At 53.0% G+C, this 27915-nt stretch overlaps 4 protein-coding genes across 9 annotated transcripts in view; 3 read left to right on the top strand and 1 right to left on the bottom strand.

Annotated features, from left to right (window-relative positions):
- The window catches only part of SEMA4B (semaphorin 4B), a 90140-nt gene extending 87680 nt beyond the window's left edge, over nt 1-2460 (top strand). For all 6 annotated transcript variants that reach the window (XM_087856635.1, XM_087856636.1, XM_045812991.2 and 3 more), the window contains 2 exons: nt 465-550; nt 774-2460. In XM_087856635.1, the coding sequence (XP_087712761.1) occupies nt 465-550; nt 774-1516 (829 nt within the window). In that variant the 3' untranslated portion in view covers nt 1517-2460. The remainder of the gene's footprint in view (nt 1-464; nt 551-773) is intronic.
- A 480-nt stretch (nt 2461-2940) lies between these two features.
- Nucleotides 2941-6670, bottom strand: CIB1 (calcium and integrin binding 1). Its single transcript, XM_045812992.2, has 7 exons — nt 6424-6670; nt 6261-6295; nt 5077-5185; nt 3850-4000; nt 3587-3705; nt 3426-3514; nt 2941-3194 (listed from the first exon to the last, which is right to left on the bottom strand). Exons 1-7 carry the CDS (start codon nt 6472-6474, stop codon nt 3173-3175), a joined length of 576 nt encoding a protein of 191 aa, XP_045668948.1. The 5' UTR covers nt 6475-6670; the 3' UTR covers nt 2941-3172.
- Nucleotides 6671-7338: 668 nt separating this feature from the next.
- Nucleotides 7339-15136, top strand: GDPGP1 (GDP-D-glucose phosphorylase 1). The gene is made up of 2 exons (XM_045813054.2): nt 7339-7446; nt 12301-15136. The coding sequence occupies exon 2, from the start codon at nt 12310-12312 to the stop codon at nt 13465-13467; it is 1158 nt and encodes a 385-aa protein (XP_045669010.2). The 5' UTR covers nt 7339-7446; nt 12301-12309; the 3' UTR covers nt 13468-15136.
- On the top strand, nt 7340-27671 carry TTLL13 (tubulin tyrosine ligase like 13). The gene is made up of 16 exons (XM_045813055.2): nt 7340-7446; nt 15400-15553; nt 16706-16976; nt 17307-17347; nt 18084-18202; nt 20408-20538; nt 20779-20935; nt 21318-21461; nt 21822-21907; nt 22187-22418; nt 22904-23088; nt 24818-25003; nt 25287-25467; nt 25770-25949; nt 26533-26851; nt 27193-27671. Exons 3-16 carry the CDS (start codon nt 16717-16719, stop codon nt 27447-27449), a joined length of 2478 nt encoding a protein of 825 aa, XP_045669011.2. The 5' UTR covers nt 7340-7446; nt 15400-15553; nt 16706-16716; the 3' UTR covers nt 27450-27671.
- The last annotated feature ends 244 nt before the right edge of the window (nt 27672-27915 follow it).

Raw genomic sequence — 27915 nt, 5'->3', positions numbered from 1 at the left:
AGATTGTGTGTGACTCCTGTAGTGTCTTCAGCGTTTGTACTTGGTTGAGTTTTTTAGGTTTTGTGAGTGTCTCACAAATTACTTTTATTCTTGATGATGTTTTATTAAACACGCCGGTGCACGTGCATTGCTTTAAAAGAGACAAGAGACGCGCGTAGAGACCCAGCTGTCCTTCCAGACTTTTTCTCAAGGTCCATATTGCTTCTGTAATGCAGGGAAGTGTTATAGTAACTTGTATTTGAAATAAATACTGTGTAAACAGAGGAGATGCTGACTCAGACCCTGCAGGCATGGGGACTCAGCCTGGGGAAGCCACCTGCCTTTTACTCCGTCTTCGGGCTGGCGGTCCCTGAACCCCAGGCCCTGGTGGGGCTGCAGGGCCGGAGAAGGGCCTGTGCTGCACTGGGGGTGGGGCCATGTGGGCGCATGGTTTCCGGGCCTCTCTCTGACTCTCTGGTCCTCAGGCCATGGATCCAGGACATTGAGGGGGCTAACACCATGGATCTCTGCAATGCTTCCTCACCCGGGTCTCGGTCTTCTGTACTAACAGGTAAGTCGCCCTGTGAAGGGGTGGAGCTGAGGTGGGGGCCAGGTCTGCTGAGAAGGCCCTGCAGGGGTAGGTGTAAATGCCTGTCCTCACGTCCTCGTCCCAGACTTAGAGTCCCCAGTGGCACATCATGGCACAAGGAGTACAGTCCCGAGAGAGGTGGGGCAAGCCTGGGGCTACTGGGGATGCTGGTCCCCCCCTTACCCGGTGCCTCTTCTGTCCGTAGGCGAGAAGCGGTGTGAGCAAGTCTACTTCCAGCCCAACACAGTGAACACCTTGGCCTGCCCTCTGCTCTCCAACCTGGCCACCCGGCTCTGGCTGCACAATGATCTCCCTGTCAATGCCTCAGCCTCCTGCCGTGTGTTGCCCACTGGGGACCTGCTGCTGGTGGGCAGCCAGCAGGAACTGGGGGTGTTCCAGTGCTGGTCACTGGAGGAGGGCTTCCGGCAGCTGGTCGCCTGTTACGACCCGAAGGTGGTAGAGGATGTGGTACCAGACCGAGCAGACCGGAGCGGCAGCGTGCCGGTCATTATCAGCACGTCTCGGGTGAGCGCACCGGCCGGCAGCAAGGCCAGCTGGGGTGTAGACAAGTCCTACTGGACCGAGTTCCTGGTGATGTGCGTGCTGTTCGTGTTCGCCGTGGTGCTTCTCATCTTATTCTTCCTCTACCGGCACCGGGCTGGCATGAAAGTCTTCCTGAAGCAGGGGGAGTGTGCCAGTGTGCACCCCAAGACCCGCCCTGTGGCGCTGCCCCCTGAGACCCGGCCGCTGAATGGCGTAGGCCCCCCTAGCACCCCACTCGACCACCGAGGCTACCAGGCCCTGTCAGATAGCTCCCCGGCGCCCCGTGTCTTCACCGAGTCAGAGAAGAGGCCGCTCAGCATCCAGGACAGCTTTGTGGAGGTGTCCCCGGTGTGCCCCCGGCCCCGGGTCCGCCTGGGCTCTGAGATCCGGGACTCCGTGGTGTGAACGCACCGGTAGAGGAATCCACCCTGGCTTCAGAGGCCGTGAGTGCTCAGAGGGGGCCGGCCGGACCTCTGCGTCTCATGGAACACCACTGTGGCACCCAGCCCTCGGGGATGGGGCCCGCTGGCCTGCTGCTCTGCCGCTGAGTAGCGAGGCCCCCTCCAACCGACAGCCGTGGCCCGGGAGGGCCCAGCTGCAGGTGGGGGTCTGCCTGGCTGGGCAGAACAGTGCTCCCTGTGTGAAACTGAGCCCTTTGTTTAAAAAACAATTGAAAATGTGAAGCGAGAAGAATGAGACATCACAGTACTCCATGCGCACCAACAGACCCGCCGCGCGGCGTGGCAGGCTCACCGAGTGGTGGTTTGAGACAGAGCTGGCAGTCGCCACCAGCTGGCCTTTTCTACCTTCTGCCTTATCCCACTACCACCGGCTGCCGCTTGGCCCCACAGAAGCAGAAGCCGGCTCGGGCTCCGTGGGTCCTCCCTTGCCAGCTGGCCAGCTTGTTACAGCCATCATCCCGTCACCTCAGGGACCGGAGAGCCACACTGCCACCACTGCCCTCACAAGGCGTTGGGCTCCCACTCACCTGCCGGACCTTTCCAGCCTGTCACACTAAGCCACGTGTGACAGGGGCAGCGTGAGACCAGGAGACCATTTTAGACTATGGACGCCTTTCTCTCCAAGTCAGGGAAGAGACTGTTGCCTTCCTTCCTCTATCCCAGCCTACGAACCTGTGTGTCCCTTTTCCCCATGTCCACCCTGGACTCCTCCCCGGAGCCCAACCCCCGGTTCAGCCCCTCCACCTTGCCTGCTCCCTCTTTAAGGGAGACTGACACTGCCCGGCACAGGAGCCCTGTGTTCATGTCAATTTTGTTATTATTTTTTTTTAATAAGAGGCACTTTACTTTTTTTTTTTTTTTTTTAATAAAATCTAAATAGAAACTGAATCATGGCCCTTCCTCTCAAAGGACTGTTACTTTTTGAGGTTGGTCCAGTTCTCTGAGTTTTGGGGAGTTCTGAGCTTCCACTTTGCAGGGGGTAGTGGGCCAGACCCACGCTGGCCTGGCCGACTCCCATCTCCCAGTGGAGTGCGGTCCTTAAGGTGGGGAGGGGCAAGGAATTCATTCATTTTCCCTGAACCCCTTTACCTGCACCTCCCCCAGTTCAGATCAGGGTGGGAGCACAGGGGATCAGGGGTTTTGTCATTTTTCTTTTTAAATTTAAAAATTTCACATTACCTTCTGTAAATACCACCACCATCAGGATATAGAGGAGTTCGTCTGTCACTACCCCCTCATGAGGGGTGGGCCAGGTGGGCTACAGTCTGACTTCCTGCTGGCCTTTTAGATCTGTTCTTCCCTGTATGACTGAAAGCTCCTAAAGTCCAGTCCTTCCTCATACCAGTGTTTCTAGTACCACGCAAAGGGTCAAACGTCTAAACCTTTATTATAGATTAGTAGAACACAAACAGAGCGATGACAAAGGAGAGAGGCCCTGGCATGGAGGGCCTTCCCCTGCCTGGAGCAGGACCGCACGGTGCCAGCTCTGGGCTAGGCCAGCTTGGCCGGCCCTGGCAACACAGGCGTGACCTCAGCCACAGCTCAGCAGAGGAAAGGCTCTCTGACGGGGTGCTTGCTGGGACACACGCTGTGGCTCCTGTCACAGGACAATCTTAAAGGAGCTGAACAGAGAAGAGTGGGTCGGGTTTTCTGCCGGAAGAGGAGGGGAGGGGCTAACCCCAAACTTGCCCACATCTTCCCTAAGACCCTTTGGAAGAGCTGCCCTGAGACCCTGAGAGGCACTGGGGCTTTCGCAGCCTGGCTGTTGCCTCCCATCCTGACATTCCAGACTCAGGTGCAGCAGATGGGGACCCAGAGGGAACCAGAACGCAGGGGAACCGCTACCATCATACCTGGCGAAGTCCGGTGAACGGGAGATGACGTGCTGGAACTCTGACAGGTTGATGGTGCCGTCCCTATCAATGTCGGACTCTTCCAGGATCTGGGGAAGGGAGGGTTTCAGGCCAAGTCCCAGCCCTTCCCTCCCGCTCCCTGGCCTGGCCTGACTACTCACGTTGTCAATGAGCTGTTTCATCTCCGAAGCACTAAGCCGTGTGTCCTCGCCCTGTCCTGTGAGGCAGTTCACAAGGTGACTCAGGTCTTCACGGTTCAAGGTTCCATCATCATCAAAGTCTAGAGACAGACACAGGAAGCCAGAAAGGATGTGGTCATGGTGAGCGCCAAGGCTCCACGGAAGGCCGGGCTCCTGAGCAGCACACCACCACCAAGACCGTGTGGGAACAGGCCGTGTCCCACCGGGCTGCTCCTGGCTCTCACCGAAGATGCGGAAGGCATAGTGGGACTTGATGTCTGGAGTTGCTGTGTCACTGAACACACTGAGGAGGTCTAGGAAGTCCTCGAAACTCAGGCTGTCCCTGGCGGGGGATGTGGAGAAGACCCTGCCGATTCGCTCCTTGAAGGGGTTGGCCTAGGCAAGAGAGCCTCGTGTGAACGCCGCAGATGCAGCCCAGGTCACACACTCCTCCAATCCCACCAGGAACCGGAGGGAGCAGGTCACAGTACCCCCCCCCCCCCCATGAGCTCAGGCTCACAGTAGAGAAGGATCGGTCTGTTAGGGCCAGCATGGAGGGCTGGAGGACCAACTGGCTTGGGGAAGGAACAGGGATGGCATCCTGTGAGTCAGTTTGACCCAAAGGCAGATCTAGGGGCAGAGAAGGAAGATGAAAGCATCCTAAACAAAGAGAACAAGATGGGCTGGTTACTTTAAAACACATGTACTTGAACCCTCACTGTGTTATATACAAGGACCAGGCCAGACCCTTTGCATAAAAATTTTCACAGCAGGGGTGCTCTGGGTGGCTCAGTCACTTGTCGGACTCTTGATTTCCACTCAGGTCATGGTCTCAGGGTTGTGATCTCAGGGTTGTGAGATTGAGCCCCTCGTCAGGCTCTGCATGGGGTCGGCTTGTCCCTCTCTCTGCCCCTCCCCCCACTCTCAAATAAAATCTTTAAAAAATTTTTTTCACAGCAACCCTATGGGGAGGCAATCAGCCTCTGGAATAGGGTTTCTCAAACTTTAATAAGGTAGCTCAACTCCTTTTATTTATTCATTACTCTTTTTAAAAATTTATTTCTTTAAGATTTTATTTACTTATTTGACGGGAGAGAGAGAGAGGGAGCATAAGCAGGGGGAGTAGCAGGCAGAGGGAGAGGGAGAAGCAGGCTCCCTGATGAGCAAGGAGCCCCATCTGGGGCTCGATCCCAAGACCCCGGGATCATGACCCAAGCCAAAGGCAGACGCTTAACGAACTGAGCCACCCAGGCGCCCCCAACTCCTTTTAAAGGACAAAACTTCTTTGACTCTCCAAGAATATGTCCAAGAATCCCAGTTTGCAAAACACCACTTTAGTTAATTCCACTGGGTGATTTTGGGAAAGCCCTTGTCCCCAGGAAATTAGGGCTAAATGGAGAGAAGACCAGAATGGGGACCACTGACCACATGATCTCAAGACGAACGGCAGAGGGAGGGTGGGGGACTGGCACCTTGAGCTCTGGAAGGCTGAGGATCTGCTCCAAGGACACTCGTATCTGCAGTGACTGCTCCACACTCCGGTGCTCTGGGGGAAGCAGCTCACAGAACCGCCTGTGGGCTCTGGCAGAAGAAGAGGAACCTGTTGGCAAACCTTCCTGTGTGTATTACATCCCCGGCCTTGCCTTGTTACCCACTATAAACCAGGTGAGGAGCTGAGGCACATGCATAGAACGTCTCAGTCAGCAGGTATAAGCCAAAGGGAGACTACATATGTAGTCCCATTTGTAGAATCCCGTGTCACAGGACTACAGGCTGAGAGTGCATTCATGTATTTACTGAGGGCCTATCGTGTGCCAGGCACTGTACTGGGCATTGGTTCTAGAAGGAGCCAGAAGTTGGCCCTGAGGAACAGGGAGAAAAGAGTAAAATTGAAATCTCTCTCCCATTTCACTCCAGGAATCTCCAGCTTCTCAAAGCCTCCCTCTTTTTAGCAACTACCCTAAACGATCTCTTCCTCAGCCCTCACCTCCTCCCCAGTGGGATTATTTTTGCCAAAGGAAGCCAACGAGTCTCCTCACTCAAGTGCCTTGACCAGAAAAAGCTGGCGCGCGCCTAGGAAGGGGGTTCCAGCCCGAGTTCAAATCCCCTTACTTGGAGTGTAGTCTTAGGTAAGTTACCAAACTTCTCTGAAACCTGTTTCATTGTCCGGTACCTCCCTCCTGAGGATTAAATTAGGTAGTGTAGACACTTCGCACAGTTCCTAGCGCACAGAGTGCTCAGTAAGCGTTAACGGCTACTGTGTTAATTCAGATCAAGTTACCAGGAGCCAGGCTCCCGGTAGGCGAAGTCCGCGGAGAGCCCCAGCAGCCCCTGCCCGGCTGGGTCAGGAAGTTCGGTTACGCAGACGCCAGCGGAGCGGAGGCCCCGGAGCGCCCAGCCCGGCCCGAGGCTGCGAGGTGTCCCCCGCCCGCGATGCGCAGCCGGGGCCCCGGAGCCGGCAGGGAGGGCGGGGCGGGCGGAGGACACGGCCCGGGGCTCGGGGCCCGGGCGCCAGCTCCAGCTCCAGCTCGGCCGCGGACCGCAGGCGGGCCCCCGTCCCTCCCTCTGGGGGGCCCTCAGTTTGCCCGTCTGTGGACAGAGCGCCCCGAAGCCGCCTCTAGAGGATTCGGGAGCTGAGGTTCGACACGGCACTTACAGGAGGATCTCCTGCTTGGTCAGGAACGTCAAGTCCTGGAAGGCAAAACGGGAGGGGTTCAAGAGACTCCCGGAGGCCTCGCCCGCTCTGCCGCCCGCCCCGGGACCCCGCTCCCCAGCGCAGGCCCGCGCGCAAACTCCACGGGGACCGGCGTCCCGCGCACCTGGTACTCGGCCAACAGCTCCTTGGACAGGCGACTGCCCGAGCCCCCCATCGTCGCACCGCGCGCACAGCTCCGCCAACTTGTCTCGGGGCGCCGGGGCAAGTTTTTCACTTCCGCCCTCGGGCCGCGTCAACGCCCCGTCCCCGCGGCAACCGCTCCTGGGGCCACCGCCTCCGGGCCCGCCCCCTCCTTAAAGTGCCCAGGCGCTCCCTGCCCGGTTCCGCCGGCCGGCTCCCCGCTCCGGGCTGCCCGCGGCGAGCTGGAGGCGGGGCCCGGAGCGGGGCCGGACGCTCCGGGGCGGAGCCCAGGCCGCACGGCCCCGCCTCCCCCGCCGCGTGCGGGCGGGCGCACTGCGCATGCGTTCGAAACGCCACAGCCTCGCCATGGCCCGGCTGGGAGCTTGCGGCAAGTGTCGTGTTGCGTCCTTCTCTACTGCTGTCGGTGGTGGCGGCGGCCTTGGGCGCGGTCGGGGCCCAAGGGAAGTACCTGGAACCTGGAAATCCGGGAAAGCTCGAGACTCGCAACGTGGCCGAAGGCGGCCAGCCGCTCATCCGCGCGGCGAGGACTTTTTCATCCAGACGTTGCCATTGCGCCCTTGCCGCACGTGCCTGCCACCCCCAGAAATGACTGAGGCTGTGCGCTGAGGGTCTGCAGACTGCAGGAGCCGTGCATAGTGATCTTCGCTTTTCACAAGAGCCCTGCAAGGTAGGTTCCCGTTTTACAAATGTGGAAAACAGGTCCGGGGAAAGGGTACAAGTGACTTGTCTAGGCTCGGGCACTTAGAAAGAGGTCACCCTAGTCTAAGACTCTTCTCACGGCTCCCCATGGCTGTAGACCTCACTTAGCCGACCCCGCGCCAAGAGACTGCAGGGACTGAGGCTGACCTGTTTGCTCTTGTCCTCTCAACCCCCTAGGACAATGCTTGGCCCGGAGTAGGCTCTCAACAAACTGGATGCATGCACGCGTGAACGAACTTCCACTATTCCAGGAGGTGAGGATTCCAAGCTGAGAGAGGAGGTGGAGGTGAGATTAATTCTTTTGTTTTCAGCTTTATCGATGTATAATTGACAACATTGTAGGGCTAAGTTCTTGATTCTCCTGATTCATTCTACTTGCTGATCTTTGGAAAGTCTAGATATGATCATGGTGATTTAAATTTAAAACTAATAAATGGTTAAAAACCGAAATACCAGCCCTTTGAAATCTGACTTCAGCCTCCCTCTGCCCTCTTCTCTTGGCTTTCTGGGTTCCCACCACAATGGGCTCTCAGTTCCTTTTCCATGTTAGCCTCGGGGAAGCCTTTCCTGGTTCCCTAGACTCGATGAGGAATCTTATACTTCTAGAATAGCCGGTGCTCCTCCTTGACAGCCCTGTCTCATGTTGGCAACTTAGGTTTACTTGGGTATTGATTGGGTTAATGTCTCCCCCCCCCCCACTAGACTGTAAGCTCCATGAAGAGCTACGAGAATCATGATCTGCAGGATCTGATAGGTGGCAGTCATTGAGTAACTGCTGAGTGACCGTAGCTTCCCCAGCACTCAATAAGGTGTTCATCTGAGTGGCTTTAGGAACACTCACTATCTCAACGGGGAGTCCCACCATTGTGGAAATATTCCATTCCAAGAAGTGGAGACTGCAAAGCAGTGGGAACAGCCAAATCGGTCAGTGAGTGCAGTCCCGTTCCAACCTGATCATCTTGACTGACAGCAGGCTCTTTCTGTACAAGAATTCCGTTAGTAAAAGGGTAGGCGAAGAACAGGAAGCCATCATAGTGTCTTCTGTACTAGACTGAGGGAAGGGAGCCCTGGCCAGCCAAGGCCAGTCCCTGGACTTTGTGGTGAGACTGTATCTCTTCGAAGTGAAGATGTGGAAATTGGCCCTGTGCCATGGCGACCAGCTGTGACATAGATCTCTCAGCCACCACACTTGGTGCCGAACCCTTCGTTGAACAACCTTCTGATTATAATTTGGCATGCTTCTCATTATAAGTTATTGAATAACTTACAGTGAGTCTGCTTAGCATACTGTCCTGCCTGTGCCTGACCAACTCATGAAACAGTGTAAAACTTTTAAAAACAGCTTCTAGTGTTTCTTGTTGTGAAATATTTTATTGGATCTCTTCAAGTTTTGTTCGTAACTACCAACACTTGGATTTGAGCTCTACTTTTTATTTTGTTTTGTTTTCCAAGACATCTTTTCCCTGTTTATATTATTTCCTTCTTCCTGTTTTCCATGGGACATGAGATAGGAGAGCCACACCAGGTTTCCCTGAGGGGGTGACATTTGATCTGAGACCTGAAGGGGCCAGCCCTGTGAAGAAAATCTGGGAGAAGGGTACATTGTAGGCAGGAAGCACAGAAAACACCAAGGCCCTGAGCTGGAACAAGTTCAGTAAGGAGCAGAGTAGGCGAGAAGAGTGGAATGAGAGGAGGTGAGCGAGGGAGGCACAGCTAAGCCTGTGGACTTCACTCCAGGGGCTCAAGGTCACAGCCCTAGTGACTAGTAGAGCAGGAATTCAAACACCTGGTCAGCCTGTAAGGCTTAATCTCTCACCTTTGTCCCAGGATGATACCCAGCTCACAGGCTTGTTGTGAAGGTAGGTCACCTAAGAGAACCTAGAAATCCCCCAGCCCATGTCTGGCACAAGACAGACATGCGACCAGTGCTCCCTTGCTCCTGGTTTTCGTGGAAAGGTTTGATCCTGTCACATGGTCACTGCTGATTGATCCTTGGTCATCTCGGTCTTGGGTCCTTGCTCCTATAGCCCCTAGCTTAAAATGTTATTCCGTATTTGTATCCAGTCGACCCCTTACCTTGGCCTCCAGGTTTGACTGTCAGCGGTCTACACACTTCTCGGATGTTCAGGCTGCATCTCAAACTCAGTAATCAGAACTGAACTCTCGATCCCCCCTTCTGATCAACTGTTCCTACCGCCACCCCCCCTCCGTTCCTCCAGCCCTGTAAAGGCTGCTCCAGTGTACCTCGTTCCTGAAGCTCAGGCCCTCCCAGGTCTTCCCGGTGCCTCAGTCCCCCTAGCCCGCTTGTCAGCAGGCCCTGTTGGTTTGGCCTTCCAAACAGGACCCTCGTCCCCTGCTCTCTATCGCCATTCCCACCTGTGCCATCCCATCGCCCTCTCCACTCACCTGGCCATCGGAGTTGCCTCCCAAATGGTCTCCTTCCCCTTTGCTCCCCTGCATCCGCCTCCCACACAGCAGTCTGACAAAAGTTTATAGAGTATCATGTGGTGCTTCTGCTTGGAACCTCCCAGTGATTCCTTATTGCATTTAGAACAAAACCCAGGCACCTGACCATGATGCCTAAGGGCCTGCAGCTAATCTGGCCCCTGCTTTCCTCTCCAGCCTCATTTGCCCCCTCCCCTTGTTGGCTGTGCTCTAGTTAGCACTGGCCTCCTTTCCATCCTCGGCACAAGCCTAACACCTGCCTGACTCCGGACCTTGGGCTTGCAGCTTCCTTTCCTAGAGCACCTTTTCCTTGGCTCTTTGCAGGTTTCTGCTCATTTTGCGTGTTCTTGCATGCACCTCGGAGGGTGTACCCCCCCTGTTCTTGAAGTACAGTGCCCCGATCCCACCTTTTATCCGTTCTCCGTTATCGGATCACAGGTTTGTTTTCCACAGAATGCCAATACCATGAACAGTTACCATGTTCATTTTGTTCCTTGTCTGACTGGACCACAGGATGTAAGTTCCATGACAAAAGGGGCCCTTTTCACCTTATTTGCTACTGTGCCCTCATTGCCTGATACATAGCGGTTACTTTTTTTGGGGGGGGGGTAAAGAGTTAATTAATTAATTTTTAAAAGATTTTATTTATTTATTTGAGAGCGTGAGAGAGAAAATGCACGAGAGGGGGAAGGGTCAGAGGGAGAAGTAGACTCCCCGCTGTGCAGGGAGCCTGATGCGGGACTCGATCCCGGAAAGGCAGACGCCTCACCAACTGAGCCACTCAGGTGCCCCAAGATTTATTTATTTTAAAGAGAGAGAAAGAGCGAGTGGGGAGGGGCAGAGGAAGAGAGAATCTCAAGCTGACTCCCCAGTGGGTACGGAGCACAACACAGGCTCAGTCGATCTCAAGACGCTGAGATCATGACCTGAGCGGAAACCAAGAATCGGATGCTCAACTGACTGAGCCCCCCAGGCGCCTCTAAGTGTACAGTTCTGTAGTGAGAAGTACATTCACATTATTATGTAACCAATCTCTATAACTTTCTCATGTTATAAAATTGAGACTCTGTACCCATTAAACTCAACTTTTGATATGTCATTTTGTGTGTTTTTTAATGTTTCCTTTCTGTTTTAATCATGTCAAGTTTTTGGACCAGCAGAGCTGAGGGAACTCTGATGAGGGGAGCCTCCTTGCGAAGTCCTGTCTGAGCCAACAGGCCCTTGACCCTGACACCTCCCGGTCCACAGGGCTCCAGGAGCCTGGTGGGAGATGAAGATAGCCACTGATTTCCCCCATGAAGGACTGGCCCTGGCATTTACGCACACGTTGGGTCATCCTCACCCAAATGGCTCTATGCCTGGCCATTTGGAATCCCTACTGAAGAGTGGAAGAGCTGTTCCCATAGAAGGAGTAGTGAGTTTTGAAACCCTGGCCATTCTTTTTTTTTTTTTTAATTCAGTTAATTAACATATAGTGTCTTATTTATTTCAGGGTACAGGTCTGTGATTCATTAGTCTTATATAACACCCAATGCTCATTACAACACATACCATCCCCAGTTACCCCATCCTCCACCCCCTCCCCTCCAGCAACCCTTAGTTTCCTATGATTAGGAATCTCTTACGGTTTGTCTCCCTCTCTGGTTTCATCTTGTTTCATTTTTTCCTCTCTTCCCCTATGATCCTCTGCCTTGTTTCTTAAATTCCACGTATCAGTAAGATCATAAACCCTGGCCATTCTTATGCAGTGGAACACTGCTACAGTTTTCTGGAGGGCAGTTTGATAGAGTGTGTCAAAAGCCTGAGCCAGTGGTTGACTGGGATTTTATTTTAAAGGAAAATAAAAACATCTGGAAACAGAATCACAGGATGTTTGTTGCACCAAACAGATAGGAAAGTGGCAACGACCTGTATGTTATTTATTTTATTTATTTATTTAGAGCATGAGTGGGGGAAGAAGCAGAGGGAGAGAGAGAGAGAGAAAGAATCCCGAGCTGACTCCACGCTGAGCACAGAACCCAACGTGGGGCTCGATTCCATAACCCCAAGATCATGACCCAAGCTGAAATCAAGAGTTGGATGCTCAACTGACTGAGCCACCCGGGCGCCCCAGAGCGTGTGACTCTTGATCTCAGGGCCGTGAGTTCCAGCCCCACACTGGGTGTAGAAATTACGTAATTAAAAGAAAAAAAGGCTGGGGCACCTGGGTGGCTCAGTCAGTTAAGCGTCTGCCTTCAGCTCAGGTCATGATCTCAGGGTCCTGGGATCGAGCCCCACGTCAGGCTCTCTGCTCAGCGGGGAGCCTGTTTCTCCCTCTCCCTCTCCTTCTGTGCTCTTCCTCTCTCTCTCTCAAATAAATAAAATCTTAAAAAAAAAAAAAAAAGGCTGAATGTAAATGGTGATTTTGTTCTCCCCAGGCATTGGAATAAGGGTTGTATTTTATCTTTATTTTTTTCTTCCATTTACTCAATATATATAACCTTTAAAAAGAAGAAGTATATTTTTTAATTCAGCAAAAATGAATGCTAATCTACAGGTGATGGACTTGTGATTTCCATGTTTTCAAAGTATTTTCCCAAAGGCATAGATTATTTTTGTAATCAGAACACAAAGTAAAATTTATTTGAAAATCAAAATAAAATCTCTGGAAATGGAACGGCATCATGTATTTTTCACCTCTTAACGATTGTTTCAGGTCAGCCCCATGGCTGCTCCACAGGATTCAAATGAGACTTCCTATTTGCTCCCTCCAAACAGTAAGGACTGGGAAGAGCAAGGCGTTCCTGACTTTGTCTATGGGCAGAAGGAACTTGTGCTGGAAGGGATTCAGTGGCCTAGGACCGCACCCAGCCTCCGGGACAGGACACCGCGGTCTCGCTTCGACTCTGCTCTCTGCTCCGCCTGGAGGCAGCGGATGGAACTAGGGCTCTTCCGCTACCGCCTGGGGGAGCTGCAGACCCAAACCCTCCCTGGCGCTGTGGGTTTTGTGGCTCAGCTGAACGTGGAGCGAGGTGTGCAGAGGCGGCGCCCCCAGAACATCCGGAGTGTGAAGCAGGCATTTGACCCTGAACAGTTTAACTTCAACAAGATCCGGCCAGGAGAAGTGCTCTTCCGTTTGCTCCGGGAGCCCGATCTCCCAGGTGCTCTCCAGCAAGAGGACATCCTCGTGATGATCAATGTCAGCCCCTTGGAGTGGGGCCACGTGCTGCTGGTGCCCGAGCCAACCCGCCGGCTCCCCCAGCGCCTGCTGCCAGGCGCACTGCGGGCCGGCGTCGAGGCTGTGCTGCTGAGCTCACACCCGGGCTTCCGCGTCGGCTTCAATAGCTTGGGCGGCTTGGCCTCGGTGAACCACCTGCACCTGCACGGGTATTACCTGGCTCACAGACTGCCTGTGGAGGGGGCGCCGAGCGAGCCCCTGGACCCCAGGGGCCATTTGCATCTGCTCCAGGCCCCCCCAGCTCCCGGCTTCCTCTTCTACACAAGCGGGCCAGGGCCTGACTTGGAGGCCTTGATAGGCAGGGTATGTCGGGCCACTGACTACCTGACTGACCATGACATTGCCCATAATTTGTTTGTGACCCGCGGGGCCCCACCTGGAAAGACATCACCTTCCTCTGCTCTCACAGGCATCCGAGTAATTCTGTGGGCCCGGAAGTCCAGCTTTGGGGTAAAGGAAGGCGACGCATTCAATGTTGCCCTCTGTGAGCTGGCCGGGCACCTCCCTGTCAAAACGTCCCAGGATTTTGACAGTCTGACAGAGGCGGCTGCTCTGGCCCTCATTCAAGATTGTCTGCTGCCCCCGGCCCAGGCAGAAAAAGTACAGGCAGCACTGGTGGCCTTGATAGCCCAGGACAAGCAGTAATTCTTCTAGAAGTATTTATTTTCTATCTGGTCTAGTCCCTTTCCAGAAAGCTGTCCACAGTGGTCATTTGGGCTTCCATGACTGCTGCCTTACCCATCTCAGCCCAAGGGGAGGGATAAAGAACTGCTAAGTGGTCTCTGTAAAGAGAAGAAGGCTTAGAATAAATTGAATGAGTGAGCCGTCATGAATGTATCTGCTTCTCATCTTTCTTCATGGACAAGCCTCAGGGATATCAAACCTGTTACTAAGAAGGGAGAAGGCGGGCGCCTGGGTGGCTCAGTCAGTTACGCATCTGCCTTCAGCTCAAGTCATGATCTCCAAGTCCTGGGATCGAGCCCCATGTTGGGCTCCCTGCTCAGCGGGGATTCTGCTTCTCCCTCACGCTCTGCCTAGCGCTCTGCCTGTTTGTGCTCTCTCTGTGTCAAATAAATAAATAATCTTCAAAAAAAAATCTTTAAAAAGAAAAAGCAGAGGGACACCGGGGTGGCTCAGTCATTAAGCGTCTGCCATCAGCTCAGGTCATAATCCCAGCAGCCTGGGATCAAGCCCCGGCTTCTCCTTCTCCAGCTACCTCCTGCCAGGATTCCCTCTCTCTCAACTAAATAAATAATAAAAAACCTTTAAAAAAAAAAGTTTAACATTTACATTTAAATATATATTTGACATTTAAATTCCTATAAAAAATTTTGGGTCGACTTCCTCTTTTTGGCACATTGCAGTAATTTTAGCTTATGCTTCTTTCTGTGAACCTTTGCATATACGCGCTCCAATAACATCGCTTTGTTTTGCTCACTCAGTCTGAAGGAAGTACAGATGACCATTACAGCAAAGTGGACTTTGTGTCCCAGGTGATGAGCCCAAAGGCAGGGCTTTCCCCCAGGACTGCTGTTCAGAGGAAAGCCTTCTCTGACCAAACTAAACTTTTCCATAAGAAAGGGGAGAGGGGGTCAAGTAGGTTTTCTTTATGGTGGTACTTCTCAGCTGTTTAGATAGTTCGTGAATTGTCAAGAAGGGGATTTAGAAGCTTTTTCTCAGCTTAATCGTGGAACACTTAGAGGACCCTCCGTCCTCAGTTTCAAGCACCACAGAAAGGCAGGATCCAGCCCAGCGCCTCTCCACCTCTGCTTGGCCTATGTAACCAAGGGGTTTTGGATTTGATCTAATGGGAAACCTCGAAGAGTTTTACGTTGGGGAGTATCAAATTGGCATTAGAAAGAATATCTAAGGGGCACCTGGGTGGCTCAGTCGGTTAAGCATCTGCCATCAGCTCAGGTCATGATCCCAGGGTCCTGGGATCGAGCCCCATGTCAAGCCCCAGGTCCGGCTCTCTGCAGGGGAGCCTGGGGCTCTGCCTGCTTATTCTCTCTCTCCCTCTCTGTCAAGTAAATGAAAAGTCTTTAAAAAAGAAAGAATACTTAAGGTGTAATGGATGGGTGGAATGGAGGAGGGAAGAACAATCAGAGTGCAATTAAGAGGTTGCTTCATGGGGCGCCTGGGTGGCACAGCGGTTAAGCGTCTGCCTTCAGCTCAGGGCGTGATCCTGGCGTTCTGGGATCGAGCCCCACATCAGGCTCCTCCGCTATGAGCCTGCTTCTTCCTCTCCCGCTCTTCCTGCTTGTGTTCCCTCTCTCGCTGGCTGTCTCTATCTCTGTCAAATAAATAAATAACATCTTTAAAAAAAAAAAAAGAGGTTGCTTCATGGTGGCAATTCAGGCAAGAACTGGTGATGGTTCAGGTCCCAGAATAGTGCCCGGAACCTAAATATTTGTGGGAAGAATGAGAAAAATGATAGTCCTGGAAGGCAAGGGACTCCAAAGCATTTCAAGAAGGGAGTAACAAAATATATGCTGAAGAAACAGCAAGAAATGTATGAGTCAGGCAATGTCCACGTCTTTTTAAAGGAGGGAGATTTAAAGTGTCCTCTACATTTAGGCACACGGGATAGTCTTAAAATGACAAGTTGGACTGAGTTCGGTGGAGGTAGCGACCAGAAGTCCAAGTGCATGGACGTCAGGAGCAGCAGTGAAGGCGACGGTGAAGGAGCGCTATGATGAGGCCGTCCGGTCACCCGTCTCCGCGCAGCAGGGTGAGTGAGTGCTGTTCACCGCTGTGCCTCCCGAGCGCGGGGGCTGTTCCGCTCAGGTTACTAAAAAACTGAAAGGCAAGCAGGTGTATGTCCCGAACGCAGACTTGGCCAAATTCTGGGCTCGGCCCGCGGGTTGGAGACAGGCTGGGGTGAGATGTGTGTGAAGCGGCGCGAATGCGGAAGGACTGTAAGTCCCAGCTGATGCACCCCGAGAGCTGCCGCAGCGAGGCGGCCCAGATGGCACACCACCACCACCGCCAGGGCAGGCGGAGCCTGCGCGCAAGATGGCCTCGGCCCACGCCCAAGTGGGTGTGGTTCCGGGAAGGCCACGCCCCCAGAACGCTTCTCCAATGGGGGCCGCCCTCGTGTCCATGGCGACGGCGGCGGCGGCGGCTGCTGGCCTGCTCAAGGAGGCGCCGCCGCCGCCGGGATCTCCGAGCTAGGAGCGAACCCCGGAAAGGGGGGGAGCGGGCTCCCCCTCGCGATCGGCGGGAACAGCCAGTCCTGTGGAACAAGGAAGTGGTCCCGGAGGCCCAGCGACGCCCGGGAAGGAGCAGGAGCCGGGCGAAGGGCGGACATGAGCGACCAGCTGAGTCCAGCCTCGGACCGCTAGGGGCGGACCCAGCAGCCCCTCCCCTTTCCTCGAAATCTCGGGTGGGCAGTGTCAGCCAGCGGCTCCCCGTCCGGCAGCAGAGCCCAAGGGGTTTTAGCCACCAAGTGCCAGTGTGTACACATGGAGAACCTGAGTCATGGGACAAGGAAAGGAGCGCTGGCTTTCAGCTCTATTTTAAAATCGAAGGTCCCCCCAGAGCCCAGCCATTCCCCCTTCCCATTCAGGAATAAAAACGCCATGGTCATGGCCCCTGCCGGCTCTGTCCAGCTTCTACGCGCACCCCAGCGTGTTGTATGGAGGGGCGATCTTGGATGATCAGGGCTTGTCGGGGAATCCAACGTTTCACAGGCATTCCCTAGCCCCTATTACCTACTTGGAAACGATCCCATTCTGCAGTGGGATTGTTCTGTTCTGAAGGGGCAGCAAAGTTCCATTATAACACCATGAAGGAGGTCCTTTGCGTAGACGCCTCCAGGCCTTCCTGGGCCTGAAGGAAGGAAGCTCTGATACGTATTTCACTCTCACCCCTCTCCCCTCAGAACCTAAGAGGATGGAGCCAAATACCTGTAAGACCAGCGAATCGGAGGAAGACTACGTTGAGGAAGAGGAATCCGAGGAGGAATGTGTTCAAGGGGAAACTACCATCCCTTCTGACTCTCCTCAGCAGGAACTCTCGAAGGCTGACTCTAAGGAATTTGGGGATGGAGGTCCCTTATCTATTGTAGCCAAGAAAATTCCAAAGAAAATCATAGCCCCAACTGACTCAGATGACTTAGAAGTTGGGAGGAGAAAGAGAAGGCGGAAACGCAGGTAACAGACAGGTGCCTGGGCCCCCTCACCTGCCTGGCTCCAGAAGAGAGTCACCCCTTGGCCTCCCTTCAGCAGTTGGGGGTCTTCCCTTTAATCTGCAAGAGAGGACAGGGAATGTAGGAACATCGTTAACCTTTTGGTACTACAAAAACACAAAATTCAGAGCCATTTGAGTTGGCTTGGTTTGCATTTTCACCACATGTCTGTCATCCTGGTCTTTAAGTGGCTTTTAGAGAAAATGAATTGCATTATAGATATGTTGGGTGCCTCGCAGCCCAGGGTCTGTCCTTTTTCCCACTCTGCCTGATTTCTACCATTCCTCCATTCCAGACCCCTGGCCATCAACCTGACCAACTGCAAGTATGAGAGCGGTAAGCACCCAGCTCGCTCACACACCACTCTGCCTAAGAGGGCACCTGCAGCTTTTGCGCTGGGTGGGTCCCGCAGTCAGGCTCCCACCCCCGCATCTTGTCGGGCTGGCCCGACCTGTACTGAGCCACTAGCAGCTGGGATACTAGTTCCACTTAGTCTTAGTGGTAGGGTGGGAACCCCCCAGTTAGCTGACAGACTGACCTTAGCTAGCAAAAAAAAAAAGTGACTGAAGGTCACCATTGCCCCGCCCTTCCCAGGTTTTATCAGAATTGAGATGAGAACAGGTCAATATGGTTTGTTTTTTTCCCAAAGAAGCCCTTGAGGGATCTTCAGGAATTAAAAGAAAAAAAAAAATCACCCGCTAGGGCAGCTATTTTTTCGTCTCCTTCTGTGCCCACTGCCACGTGCCAGGGGCCACCCAGTGTGGGAGGTGCCGGTGTGACCCCTCCAGAGGGTCGGCTTTGCAGGTCTGAAATCATCCCAATTGAGAGAGAGAGGACTGACAGGAGCAGAGAGCCAGGCTCTAGTTTTCTCTGTCACAGATTTTGGAAGGGCCCTGACGGCCTCATGAACTTGGAATTGTCACATGGTAATTAAACTGTAGCATTGAGGTAAGAATCACCTCTGTCTTCATCCCACTCTCTGCTCGAGTCTGTTCCTCACCTGACCCAGCTACAGTCACGAGGCTTGCTGCCAGTGTCCCGGCTGGCACCACTGACCTCCCTCTCTCCGCAGTGCGTCGGGCAGCCCAAATGTGTGGCCTGAAGGAGGTGGGGGAGGACGAAGAGTGGACTGTGTACTGGACAGACTGCTCTGTCTCACTGGAACGAGTCATGGACATGAAGAGGTTTCAGGTACAAGCTCCGGACCCAATAGCTTAAAGGGGCCATGGCCCCTAGATGTGTCCTCCCTCCCTCCTGCTCGGGCACCTGCAGCTGCCACCCTCTGTGGCTGTCCCCCTGGCAGAGCAGGAAAGGCCATGGCCAGGGCTTCTGCTCCACTGGAAAAATTCTCCTCTTGGGTTTCTGGAACTTATATTATAGGAAGGAAGTATCTGCTGGGCCCCATTTGCCTGGAGGCATCTGTGCCCAGCTGGCCCCCTTCAGGGCAGGTGAGCCCAGCTGAGGGCAAGGCTGGAAGGCAGCTTCAGTGCAAACAGCGGGGCCAGCAGAGCGATCCAGCTTCTAAGCAGCTTAGCCTAGCATGAGAGTCAGTGTGGGGTCCTGCAGGCCAGCAAGAAAGTCAGGAAGGATGGGCCCACAAAAAGAATATAACTTCTTCATGGTATTTTGGTTATCCTCTAATTGGGTCTTTTTTTTTTTTTTTTAAGATTTTATTTTTAGGGGCGCCTGGGTGGCTCAGTCTGTTAAGCGTCTGCCTTCAGCTCAGGTCATGATCCCGGGTTCCTGGGATCAAGTCCCGAGTCATCGAGTCATCCGGCTTCCTGCTCAGTGGGGAGCCTGTTTCTCCCTCCTCCTCTGCCAGCTGCTCCCCTGCTTGTGCTCTCTCTCTGTCAAATAAATAAAATCTTAAAAAAAAAAAAAAAAAGAAATACATGAGAAAATTTCCAGTACAGTAGAATTTGTAATTGTTCCATTCAAAAATTATAATCTATTTTTAAAAAAAGATTTCATTTTTAAGTTAATCCCCGTATTCAACATGGGGCTTGAACTCAGCACCCCAAGATCAAGAGTCACACACTCCACTGACTGAGCCAGACCTCTAAGTGGGTCTCTGTGGTGGTTAGCAATACAAGAATGTAAAAAGGTCTGCAGGCTTAGTTTGAGGGGAAGCCAGGAAGGGAGTCAAGGAGATCGTAACTTGTGCTACAACAAGTCACGGGAGAAGAGCCCGAGAGAGACACAGAGTGAGCTCGAAGTGCTCGAGAAGCCCTAACGAAGGGATACGCAGGGAGCGGATGGAAGACGCGTAAGACAATAATTAACACCGTTCCTTGAGGGTGTACTGAATGTCAGGCACTTATCAAGTGCTTTTACACTCTTACACTTTAAAACTCATTACATTCTCAAAACAACCCTGAGTGGCAGATACCTGTTGGTTAAGAGGACACCAGGGCTCAGAAACACTAAGTTCCTGCAGCTAGCGAGTGATAAAGCCAGTGAGACAGCCCAGAAGCAGCGGGAGTTGCTGCCTCCCCGCACTGCGGTTCCAGCAGGCGCCCTGGCAACGTCCTATCCTGGGGGTGGCGTGGCGCTGTGTTCCTGGGACGGCTGCTCAATTTCCTTTGCTCTTTTGGAAAATGGTTTCTCATTTGCTTCTGCTCCCATGCACCAATTATTCTTATAGGACTCGTCCCCGGTGGTCTGGGGGATGTTATAAGGTGGGTGGGAGGCCCAAAGTCCTGGTGAATCCATCTTGCTGTCCCTCATTTCCTGACCTCAGTGCGGATGTGTGTTTTGGGAGAGGCCAAGGAGGAGGCTCTCACTTGCCTTAGGGAAACTTCCTTTTCTCCCTTAGGGTATTGGGTACAGGGTTTACCCCCACAGTAACTTTTTTTTTTTTTTAAGATTTTATTTATTTGAGAGACAGAGCACAAGCAGGGGGGAGGAGCAGAGGGAGAGGAGCAGAGGGAGAGCGAGAAGCACACTCCCTGCTGAGTGGGGAGCCCGACTCGACTCGGGGCTCGATCCCAGGATCCTGATATCATGACCTGAGCCGAACACAGACGCTTAACCAACTGAGCCACCCAGGCACCACCCTCCCCCACCTTTTTTTTAGAGAGAGAGAGAGAGAGAGAGAGAGAATGCATGCATGTCCTTGTGTGGGGGGTGAGGAGCAGAGGGAGAGGGAGAGAGAGAGAATCCCAAGGTGGGCTCCAAGCTCAGCACAAAGCGCGATGAGGGGCTCGATCTCAGGACCCTGAGATCGTGACCTGAGCCAAAATGAAGAGTCAGATGCCCAGCCCACTGAGCCACCCAGGCGCCCCATCCACTCTGACTCCTACCTTGACCTTCCCAGTCCTCCTGGTATGCCCAAGGCCCCAGGGACTGCCACTTACTCTGCTGGTGGGGGTAGATAACCAGCTGGTTCCGTTTCAGAAAATCAACCACTTCCCGGGCATGACGGAAATCTGCCGCAAAGACCTGCTGGCTCGGAACCTCAACCGCATGCAGAAACTCTATCCCGCCGAGTACAACATCTTCCCCCGCACCTGGTGCCTCCCTGCAGAGTGAGTGAGCCCCCGCTCCCCAGGCTCATATTCTCGGGGAGGAAAGCTTTCACCATCTCAGTTCCCTCCAGACTCTGGCCTTGTGACCTAGAAAGTCTCAAGGGATGAGAGTTTCAGCTGCTCTAAGAAAAGAAGGTCTGAGACTGAGGCTCCAGGAAGAGCGTGGACAGGACAACTCCACAGGGCCTGGCCCAGCTGTGACGCACGGAACCCTTCTGACCAGCCTCTCTCTGCACGTAGCTTTGGGGACTTCCAGTCCTATGGTCGTCAGCGAAAAACCCGCACTTACATCTGCAAGCCGGACAGTGGCTGCCAGGGACGGGGCATCTTCATCACCCGAAATCCCCGGGAGATCAAGCCAGGAGAGCATATGATCTGCCAGCAATACATCTCCAAGGTGAAGGGTGCCTTGGGACCACCGGGGCCCTCCCCGAGCACCAGAGCACCTCGTCTCTCCCAGTGCCAGAGAGGAAGCCGGCCTCCCCTTCGGCTCCTGCCCTTCCTGCTGTTTCCCCTTATCTTGGAGGCAGTCCAGAGCCATGGTTCAGAGCCAGCCTGTCTGGGTCTGAATCTGAGTTTTCCCAATTCTTAGAGGTGATCTTGGGCAATTTCTTACTCTTTCTGTGCCTTAGTTTCTTCATTTGTTGAATGGGAATAATAGCAGTAACTAAGCTTCATATGGTTATTATGAAAATTAAATGAGTTATTATGATTAGAAACACTTAGAACAATGCATGGGATAGAATGAGCACTTCAAAGGTATTCTTCCCTGCTTTTAGCCCTTCCTCATTGACGGCTTCAAGTTTGATATGCGAATCTATGTCCTGATCACGTCCTGTGACCCTCTTCGGATCTTCATGTACGAGGAGGGCCTGGCTCGCTTTGCCACTATGCCCTACGTGGAGCCCAGCCACACCAACCTGGTAAGGGGGCCAACCGGCAGTCCTGGGGGGCAGGGCGGTGCCCTCTTCTCATGAGCACTGAGGTTCTATGGAGAAGCCAGGGAGAGAGGCTTATTATTGTCACCCATGAGCCAGGAATGAACCAGTGAGCACCCTGGCGCCTGGCAGGGAGGAGAGCATTTGGTGGGTGGTGACTGCTGCAAGGTCCTCCCCGGAGGAGCCTGGCATACCCCCTTCCCCAGGAGCTTATGGGACAGTTCTGAGGTGAAGAGGGGCAGGAGATGAGCCATCTTGGGGAGGGATGGGTAATAAAAAGGCAATGAAGGGCTGGAGAGGGGTGCTGCAGGGAAAGTCTGAATCACAGGGGCACTCTCTTCCCAGGATGACGTCTGCATGCACCTGACCAACTATGCTATCAACAAACACAATGAGAATTTTGTCCGAGATGCTGCTGTGGGCAGTAAGAGGTACTCCCTGCCCCGACTGCTCCTCAGCCCTATAGTCTCAGCAGCCCATGAAACTGAGCTGGCTCTTGGGAAGCCAATTGCTCAGGAAAACCACCTTTACAGACCCCTGTCCTGTGCTTGACCTCTAAGTGCAGCCCCGCCCCCCACCCTGATAACTAAGCCCCACTCCAAGCTCCCACATAGCTTCACGGAAGTAGGGTTAGTGGTAGGGAACCTCCTGCCCGCGGCCCAGACCCACTGGTGTAGAATGGGTCCTCCTCTGAGCACTGGGCCTCGCAGGAAGCTGTCGACACTCAACTCCTGGCTGCGAGAACACGGCTACGACCCCCGAGAGCTGTGGGGGGACATCGAGGACATCATCATCAAAACCATCATCTCAGCCCATTCTGTTCTTCGCCACAACTACCGAACCTGTTTTCCCCAATATCTGAGTGGAGGTACATGCGCCTGTTTTGAGATCCTTGGTTTTGACATCTTGCTGGACCACAAGCTGAAGCCCTGGCTGCTGGAGGTGAGGAATGTCTTTTGGGCTTTGCAAAACCAAGGTCCAGAGGCTGCCCTGAACAGGACGCCTGGGACAGGAGTGCACTCAACTGGTGGAACAGAGAATGGGGGACAGTGGCGGCACTGGGGTGGGGACGAACCGGCAGAAGGCGTAAGATCTCTCCACTTTTGACCTGCTGAGTCAAATCTTAGTGGTCTCTGGCTCCCACCAGAGGAATCCAGGATTTGGATCTCAAGAGTTCCTCATGTAATCTTTGTCTTTAGGGACACTGTGTCTATAGAATCAGGCTGTCTGGTTCGCTTTCACCAGCCCATGTATTGAAGGAATCTCTGTGGCAGAGTCCTGTGGCCTTGGAGGTCAGAAACATCCCGCCTCCTTGGCTGAGGCCTCTGCAGGGGGATGTCTTGACTAGACCCTCCAGTCAGGCCCGCAAGGGACCACACCTGCTTGGGTGGTCTGGGAACGGGGTGGATAATGACTCCTCCTGGCAGGTAAACCACTCTCCAAGTTTCACCACCGACTCCCGCCTTGATCGAGAAGTGAAGGATGCACTTCTCTGTGATGCCATGACCCTTGTCAACCTCCGCGGTTGTGACAAAAGGAAGGTGATGGAGGAGGACAAGCGACGAGTCAAGGAGCGGCTTTTCCAGTGCCACCAGCAGCCACGGGAAGCCAGGTGCTGCAGGTGTCTGAGCTGTCTGGTTAGCACGGGCCTGGGCGTGAGAGTGCTGCTGTAGGTGGCGAGGGTGGTCCGGGGCTGATTAGTATGAAGAACAGCTTTTCTTCTGCACAGATAATATATTACATATCAGAGACAGTATGTTCAAAATTCCAAAGATACTGCGAATAATTTCTTAAGTCTTCTCCAGCGACTGTCTCCCTCCCCCCCGCCCCCGGAGAAGCCAATCTATGTTCCTAGGGCCACGTGTATACTCACACAAACATTTAATGCATACATACGTACATATATGTATATTTATACAGATTGTTCTCCCTTTACCCAGACAATAGTGTAAATTTCACATGCTCCATACCATGCTTAGCGGTATCATTTGGAGCTATTTCACATTAGCACATAAGGAGTTTTATGTGGTTTGATGAGCTCTTTGCTCTTGTGTTTTTGTTTTTTTTTTTAACAAAGCTCCTCTAGAAAGTTTATAATACTGAAACAGAAAACAGTTTAGTTATTCAATAATAAGGATTGTTTAAATCAGTCTTTTTCACCCACTGGTGCTTTCATTATAAGATGGGTTACAAACATGGTGATTTGTTGCTGATACTAAATTATAATATTAATAATACATGTGAATGAGTTGGAATAGATTTAGAATTACTCCCATAACAACAGTGCTCTTCCCCACCTGCATTGCAATATACAGGGCCAGTGTGTATTTGATTTGTCATGATATCCTGAGAGCCTGGCACACAGTAGGCACTCAAATGTGTGAATAGAGGGGACGTATAACTGTAAATACCCACGGTCGGACTTCACACGTGACTGTATGAGTCATGTCCTTCAGCGGGGAAAAGGGCTGAAAACTCCTGGACTTTTTTTTTTTTTTAAGATTTTATTTATTTATTTGACAGAGAGAGACAGCGAGAGAGGGAACACAAGCAGGGGGAGTGGGAGAGGGAGAAGCAAGCTTCCCGCTGAGCAGGGAGCCCGATGCGATGCGGGGCTCGATCCCAGAACGCTGGGATGAACTGTGCCGAAGGCAGACGCTTAACCACTTATTAAACAAACATACTGGGGCACCTCGCTGACTCAGTGGGTGGAGTGTGTGACTTTTGTTCTTGGGGTTGTGACTTCGAGCCTCAGGTTGGGTGTAGAGATTACTTAAAAATAAAATCTTTAAAAAAATAAAAAATAAATAAACAAAAGTACAATCATAGAATCACTTGAATACCAGGAAGCCATTTTAAAATGCTGTTGTATGACCCCATTTTTGTCTGAAACAAGGAAGGAAGGAAGGAATAAAGAAAGCAAGGTAGTTAGTAGCAAAGCTAGGATGCAGACTCGGTCCGGCCCGAGTCCCTGCTCATAACCAATATGCTAACTGCACAGTAAGATTATCGAGGTTTGATCCTTTTGTGCTTCTGCATTTTCTGTAATTCACATATATTACTCTATAATCCGAAACCTAAAAGACTGTGATAACTTGGGAGTGCTAGATTACAAGGGGACCCCTTTGCACTTAGGATGAAAACCAGATTTCTGGAAGTCAAGCCTCTATTTCCACAGCTACACATAGGTGGGATTGGCCAGATGGCCTTGGCAGCTTTCCCTACATGGGCATTGGCCAGAAAAGCCCGAAGCTATCGGATCCTCCAAGCCTTGGCCAGCCTTCCTTTCCTCACTGAACATTCTCAGTCCTCCTGACTCACTCTGAGCTTGGTTTCCACAGGCGAGAACAAATTGAGTCGTCCCATGCAGCAATACTAGACCAGGAGCGCTATGAGGATTCCCACCTTGGAGGATACCGGCGGATCTACCCTGGGCCTGACACGGAGAAGTACGCACCTTTCTTTAAGCACAATGGCTCCCTCTTCCAAGAGACTGCTGCTTCCAAGGCCAGAGAGGAGTGTGCCAGGTACTTTGCCTTGCAGTCTCCTCTGTCCACTTGCGGGGGGGGGGGGGGGGCTGAATTGCTCCCCAGCAGGGTAGAGAGGAAGCCAGACACTTGAGCCAAGAGGTATGGAGTCATATATCCTATGAGACTCTTAGTGATTCCGTTTCCATTTAGTAGGTTTCCCACCCTCCCCTTCATTCTTCTCCCGTCAGTCCCCCCAACAGATCATAATTCCCCACTTTCCCTCACCCTGCTTCTCCCCAACACAATTTCTCCAGTGTCTGAAGCTGCTGTGTCTTGTCAGGCAGCAGCTGGAAGAGATCCGCCTTAAGCAGGAACAGCAGGAGACCTCAGGCAGTAAGAGGCGAAAGGAAAACAGGGACCAGAACCAGGGTGAATCCGCAGGAGAGAAGAGCCGATCCAGGGCCCGGCTCCGGGGACTTTCCACCCACTTGGTTTACAGGAACCGGACCCGGGAGAAAGAGGTGTCGGGGGTTTGGTAGCTCTTGCCTTTCTATGGGAAATGGGTTGGGACTCCTAGAAAAGGGAATCTTTGCTGTCCTCTCCTCCTCTTGTATAAGAGAGAGAGGGGTTCCTAATGAGTACACTGGATCTGACCTGGTGGACCAGGGGGTGAGAGAACGGATAGCAAAGGGAAGCTTCCGCTGGGATCAAGGAAGGGACAGGGGAGGAGGGGTAGAGTGGGCAGGAGTCCCGCAGCCATCCCTGTTGATGGTGTGGGACTCACCCCTGGAGATCTTGCATTCATCTCTCATGTGCCTTGTAGCTGCTACCCGTACACCTGGACACCATGCATCCTCAAGAAATTGTGGAAGAGGAGGAGCTGGAGCGAATGAAGGCCCTGCTACAAAGGGAGAATCTCATCCGAAGCCTGGGTATTGTAGAGCAGCTCACGCGCATGCTGCACCCCAGCCACCAGGGCCAGAAAAAACTTCATGAGTATCGGGTGAGGGTCCCTGCGCAGCCTCTCAGAGAACAAGGGAAAAAGGGCTGCAGCAGCACATGGTGGTGGCCACAGCACAGGCGGCTAATGTGATGGTATCTGGCACGGAGCCTGGGAAAGCAGAGTATGCTGGGTATTGGGAAAGGGTCTCTTGGTTCCTTTTGCATTTGTTCCCAAGCTCCCTTGTTTGTAGTAATGACATCTGGCAAAGTGAAGCTCCCAGCCTTCTCCTGAGAGACCTGTTCTCTGTATTTCCAGTCTTGCAATAACCCCAAACTCATGACTGACAAAGAACAAGGCCACCACCCTCGGTGGCTTCTGTGTAATCTCTCCCTAGCACTGCCAGTGCCATGGCTCTATCGGGCGATAAGTAAACAGACTTGGGCCAACAGAAGAGCTGCCGCATTCACTACTCCCTGGGGCTAGGAGCAAGCCTATTGGGTCCTCAGTTTTTGCTGAGCCCCAAAGGAGTGAACGGGTTAAATAGTGGTCACAGCCTAGAAGAGATGTTTCAGTTACCTATTTTTTCACACCGCTCCATCCAGCCTCACAAGAAATGTGGTAAGGGGCTGCTCTTCTCCTCTAGCCTAGATTTCACCAGGACGGGCTGGGCAGTCAAGAACTGCCATCTGTGAGTCTGGTCCCATTGGTCCTCCTGAGAGGGGCCGCCAAAAAGCAGGGCCCTCCTCATTTCCTGCATCCAGTTCGGGCCCACGAGTTGATCCCCAGGATCTTAGGGCCACTGCCAACCATGAATGCTGCAATTGCACATCATTCCTGGTGCCACCTACAGCCCAAGAACTTCAACTGGATAGGAGATCCAGCAGCCATCGGCCCCCGTTCACTGTCAATGAAGACATCTGGAAGGCGCTATTTTTCCAGTGCCAGAGTCAGGCTCACTAGCCGTAAGTATGCAAAACTAGCTTTGGTCACTCTGACTTGTGTAAATTCCCACGAGCAAACACTACAGCTGGGATGTTCCCAAAATATAACACAGCACTTCCACCAGTGCAGGAATGGGATAGGTAGTGGACCCCTGTAGAAATGGCAGAAGTACAGTCCCAGCACTCAACAAACGTTAACAGGGAAACAGACAAGTAAACACAATTAAACTACAGTGTGGTAAAGATGCTGGAGGGGAGCATGGGATGCCATTCCTGTGTGTTGGTAATTGGGCAACAGTTGGTAAAGAGGTGAGCGAATCCCCTGTGAATACGAACTCAGGGGACCCATGTTTTCACTGCAGAAGGCCAAGCCAGCAGAAGGCTAGAAGCCAGAAACAGAGCCCTGGCAGGATCAGTGCCATCCTCTTTAACCTCAAAGCAGGGCTATCTTCTGCAACCAGAAAAAGTGGCATGTGGCTCACGGACTGATTGCGCTTTGCCCTCCGCGGTAGACTCTGAACACAGAGCACCCAAGACCCGGGATCTCACTCTCTGCCCTGCCTCTGCACCCCTGATGCTGCGAACCACTGCCCTCCTTGACATCAGCCACCACAGGTAAATGCAGGACGGAAGCCCAGCGCTCAACCTCTCCTGGAGAGCCCCCTCAGGTTTCCAAAGGGGCAGAGGGCCTTCAACCGTTGCTAAGTCAAAGACTGCCACCAAGCTTCAGTTGGAAAAGGCCTGGCCAGGAACCCTGTTTGCACAAGGCAAAACACATAGAGGCCAAGAATTCCTCAATACCCTAAGACTATTTGCAGATCCGTAAAGACTAAAAGATGAAGAGGAGCCCAGGTCGGCCATGTCCTCATCCTCGCCCTCCAAACCTTAGCCTGGATTTATTGCTAGGTGATGGGTCTGAACCCCGGGTGCGGGGAGGTCATCCAGGCGACAAGAAGCCCCTTTCCCAGAGGAGCGAGTGTCCACGGCAAGAGGCTGTCGCCACCAGAGGACCGTCGAGGGGAAGCCCTTTCCGCCGCGGTGGCGGAGACAGGCCTGCCTGGGCAACCGTTGGGGCGGAGGGGCGG

The sequence above is a fragment of the Ursus americanus genome, chromosome 28, assembly GCF_024610735.1.
Source record: "Ursus americanus isolate L20-20 chromosome 28, mUrsAme1.1.p, whole genome shotgun sequence".
Classification (NCBI taxonomy): Eukaryota; Metazoa; Chordata; class Mammalia; order Carnivora; family Ursidae; genus Ursus; species Ursus americanus.
The sequence above is the reverse complement of the archived record's forward strand: the minus strand, read 5'-3'. Positions and strand labels throughout refer to the sequence as shown.

Bases quoted from the DNA above. Each gene is read 5' to 3' on its own strand.
- CIB1 (XM_045812992.2), bottom strand. From the start codon at position 6,474: ATGGGGGGCTCGGGCAGTCGCCTGTCCAAGGAGCTGTTGGCCGAGTAC. The intron at 6,296-6,423 runs GTGCGCGGGACG...TTTGCCTTCCAG, and splicing joins AGCTGTTGGCCGAGTACCAG to GACTTGACGTTCCTGACCAA. The intron at 5,186-6,260 runs GTAAGTGCCGTG...TTCTTCTGCCAG, and splicing joins ACCAAGCAGGAGATCCTCCT to AGCCCACAGGCGGTTCTGTG.
- GDPGP1 (XM_045813054.2), top strand. From the start codon at position 12,310: ATGGCTGCTCCACAGGATTCAAATGAGACTTCCTATTTGCTCCCTCCA.
- TTLL13 (XM_045813055.2), top strand. From the start codon at position 16,717: ATGGAGCCAAATACCTGTAAGACCAGCGAATCGGAGGAAGACTACGTT. The intron at 21,908-22,186 runs GTACTCCCTGCC...TGGGCCTCGCAG, and splicing joins GCTGCTGTGGGCAGTAAGAG to GAAGCTGTCGACACTCAACT. The intron at 26,852-27,192 runs GTAAGTATGCAA...TTTTCACTGCAG, and splicing joins CAGAGTCAGGCTCACTAGCC to AAGGCCAAGCCAGCAGAAGG.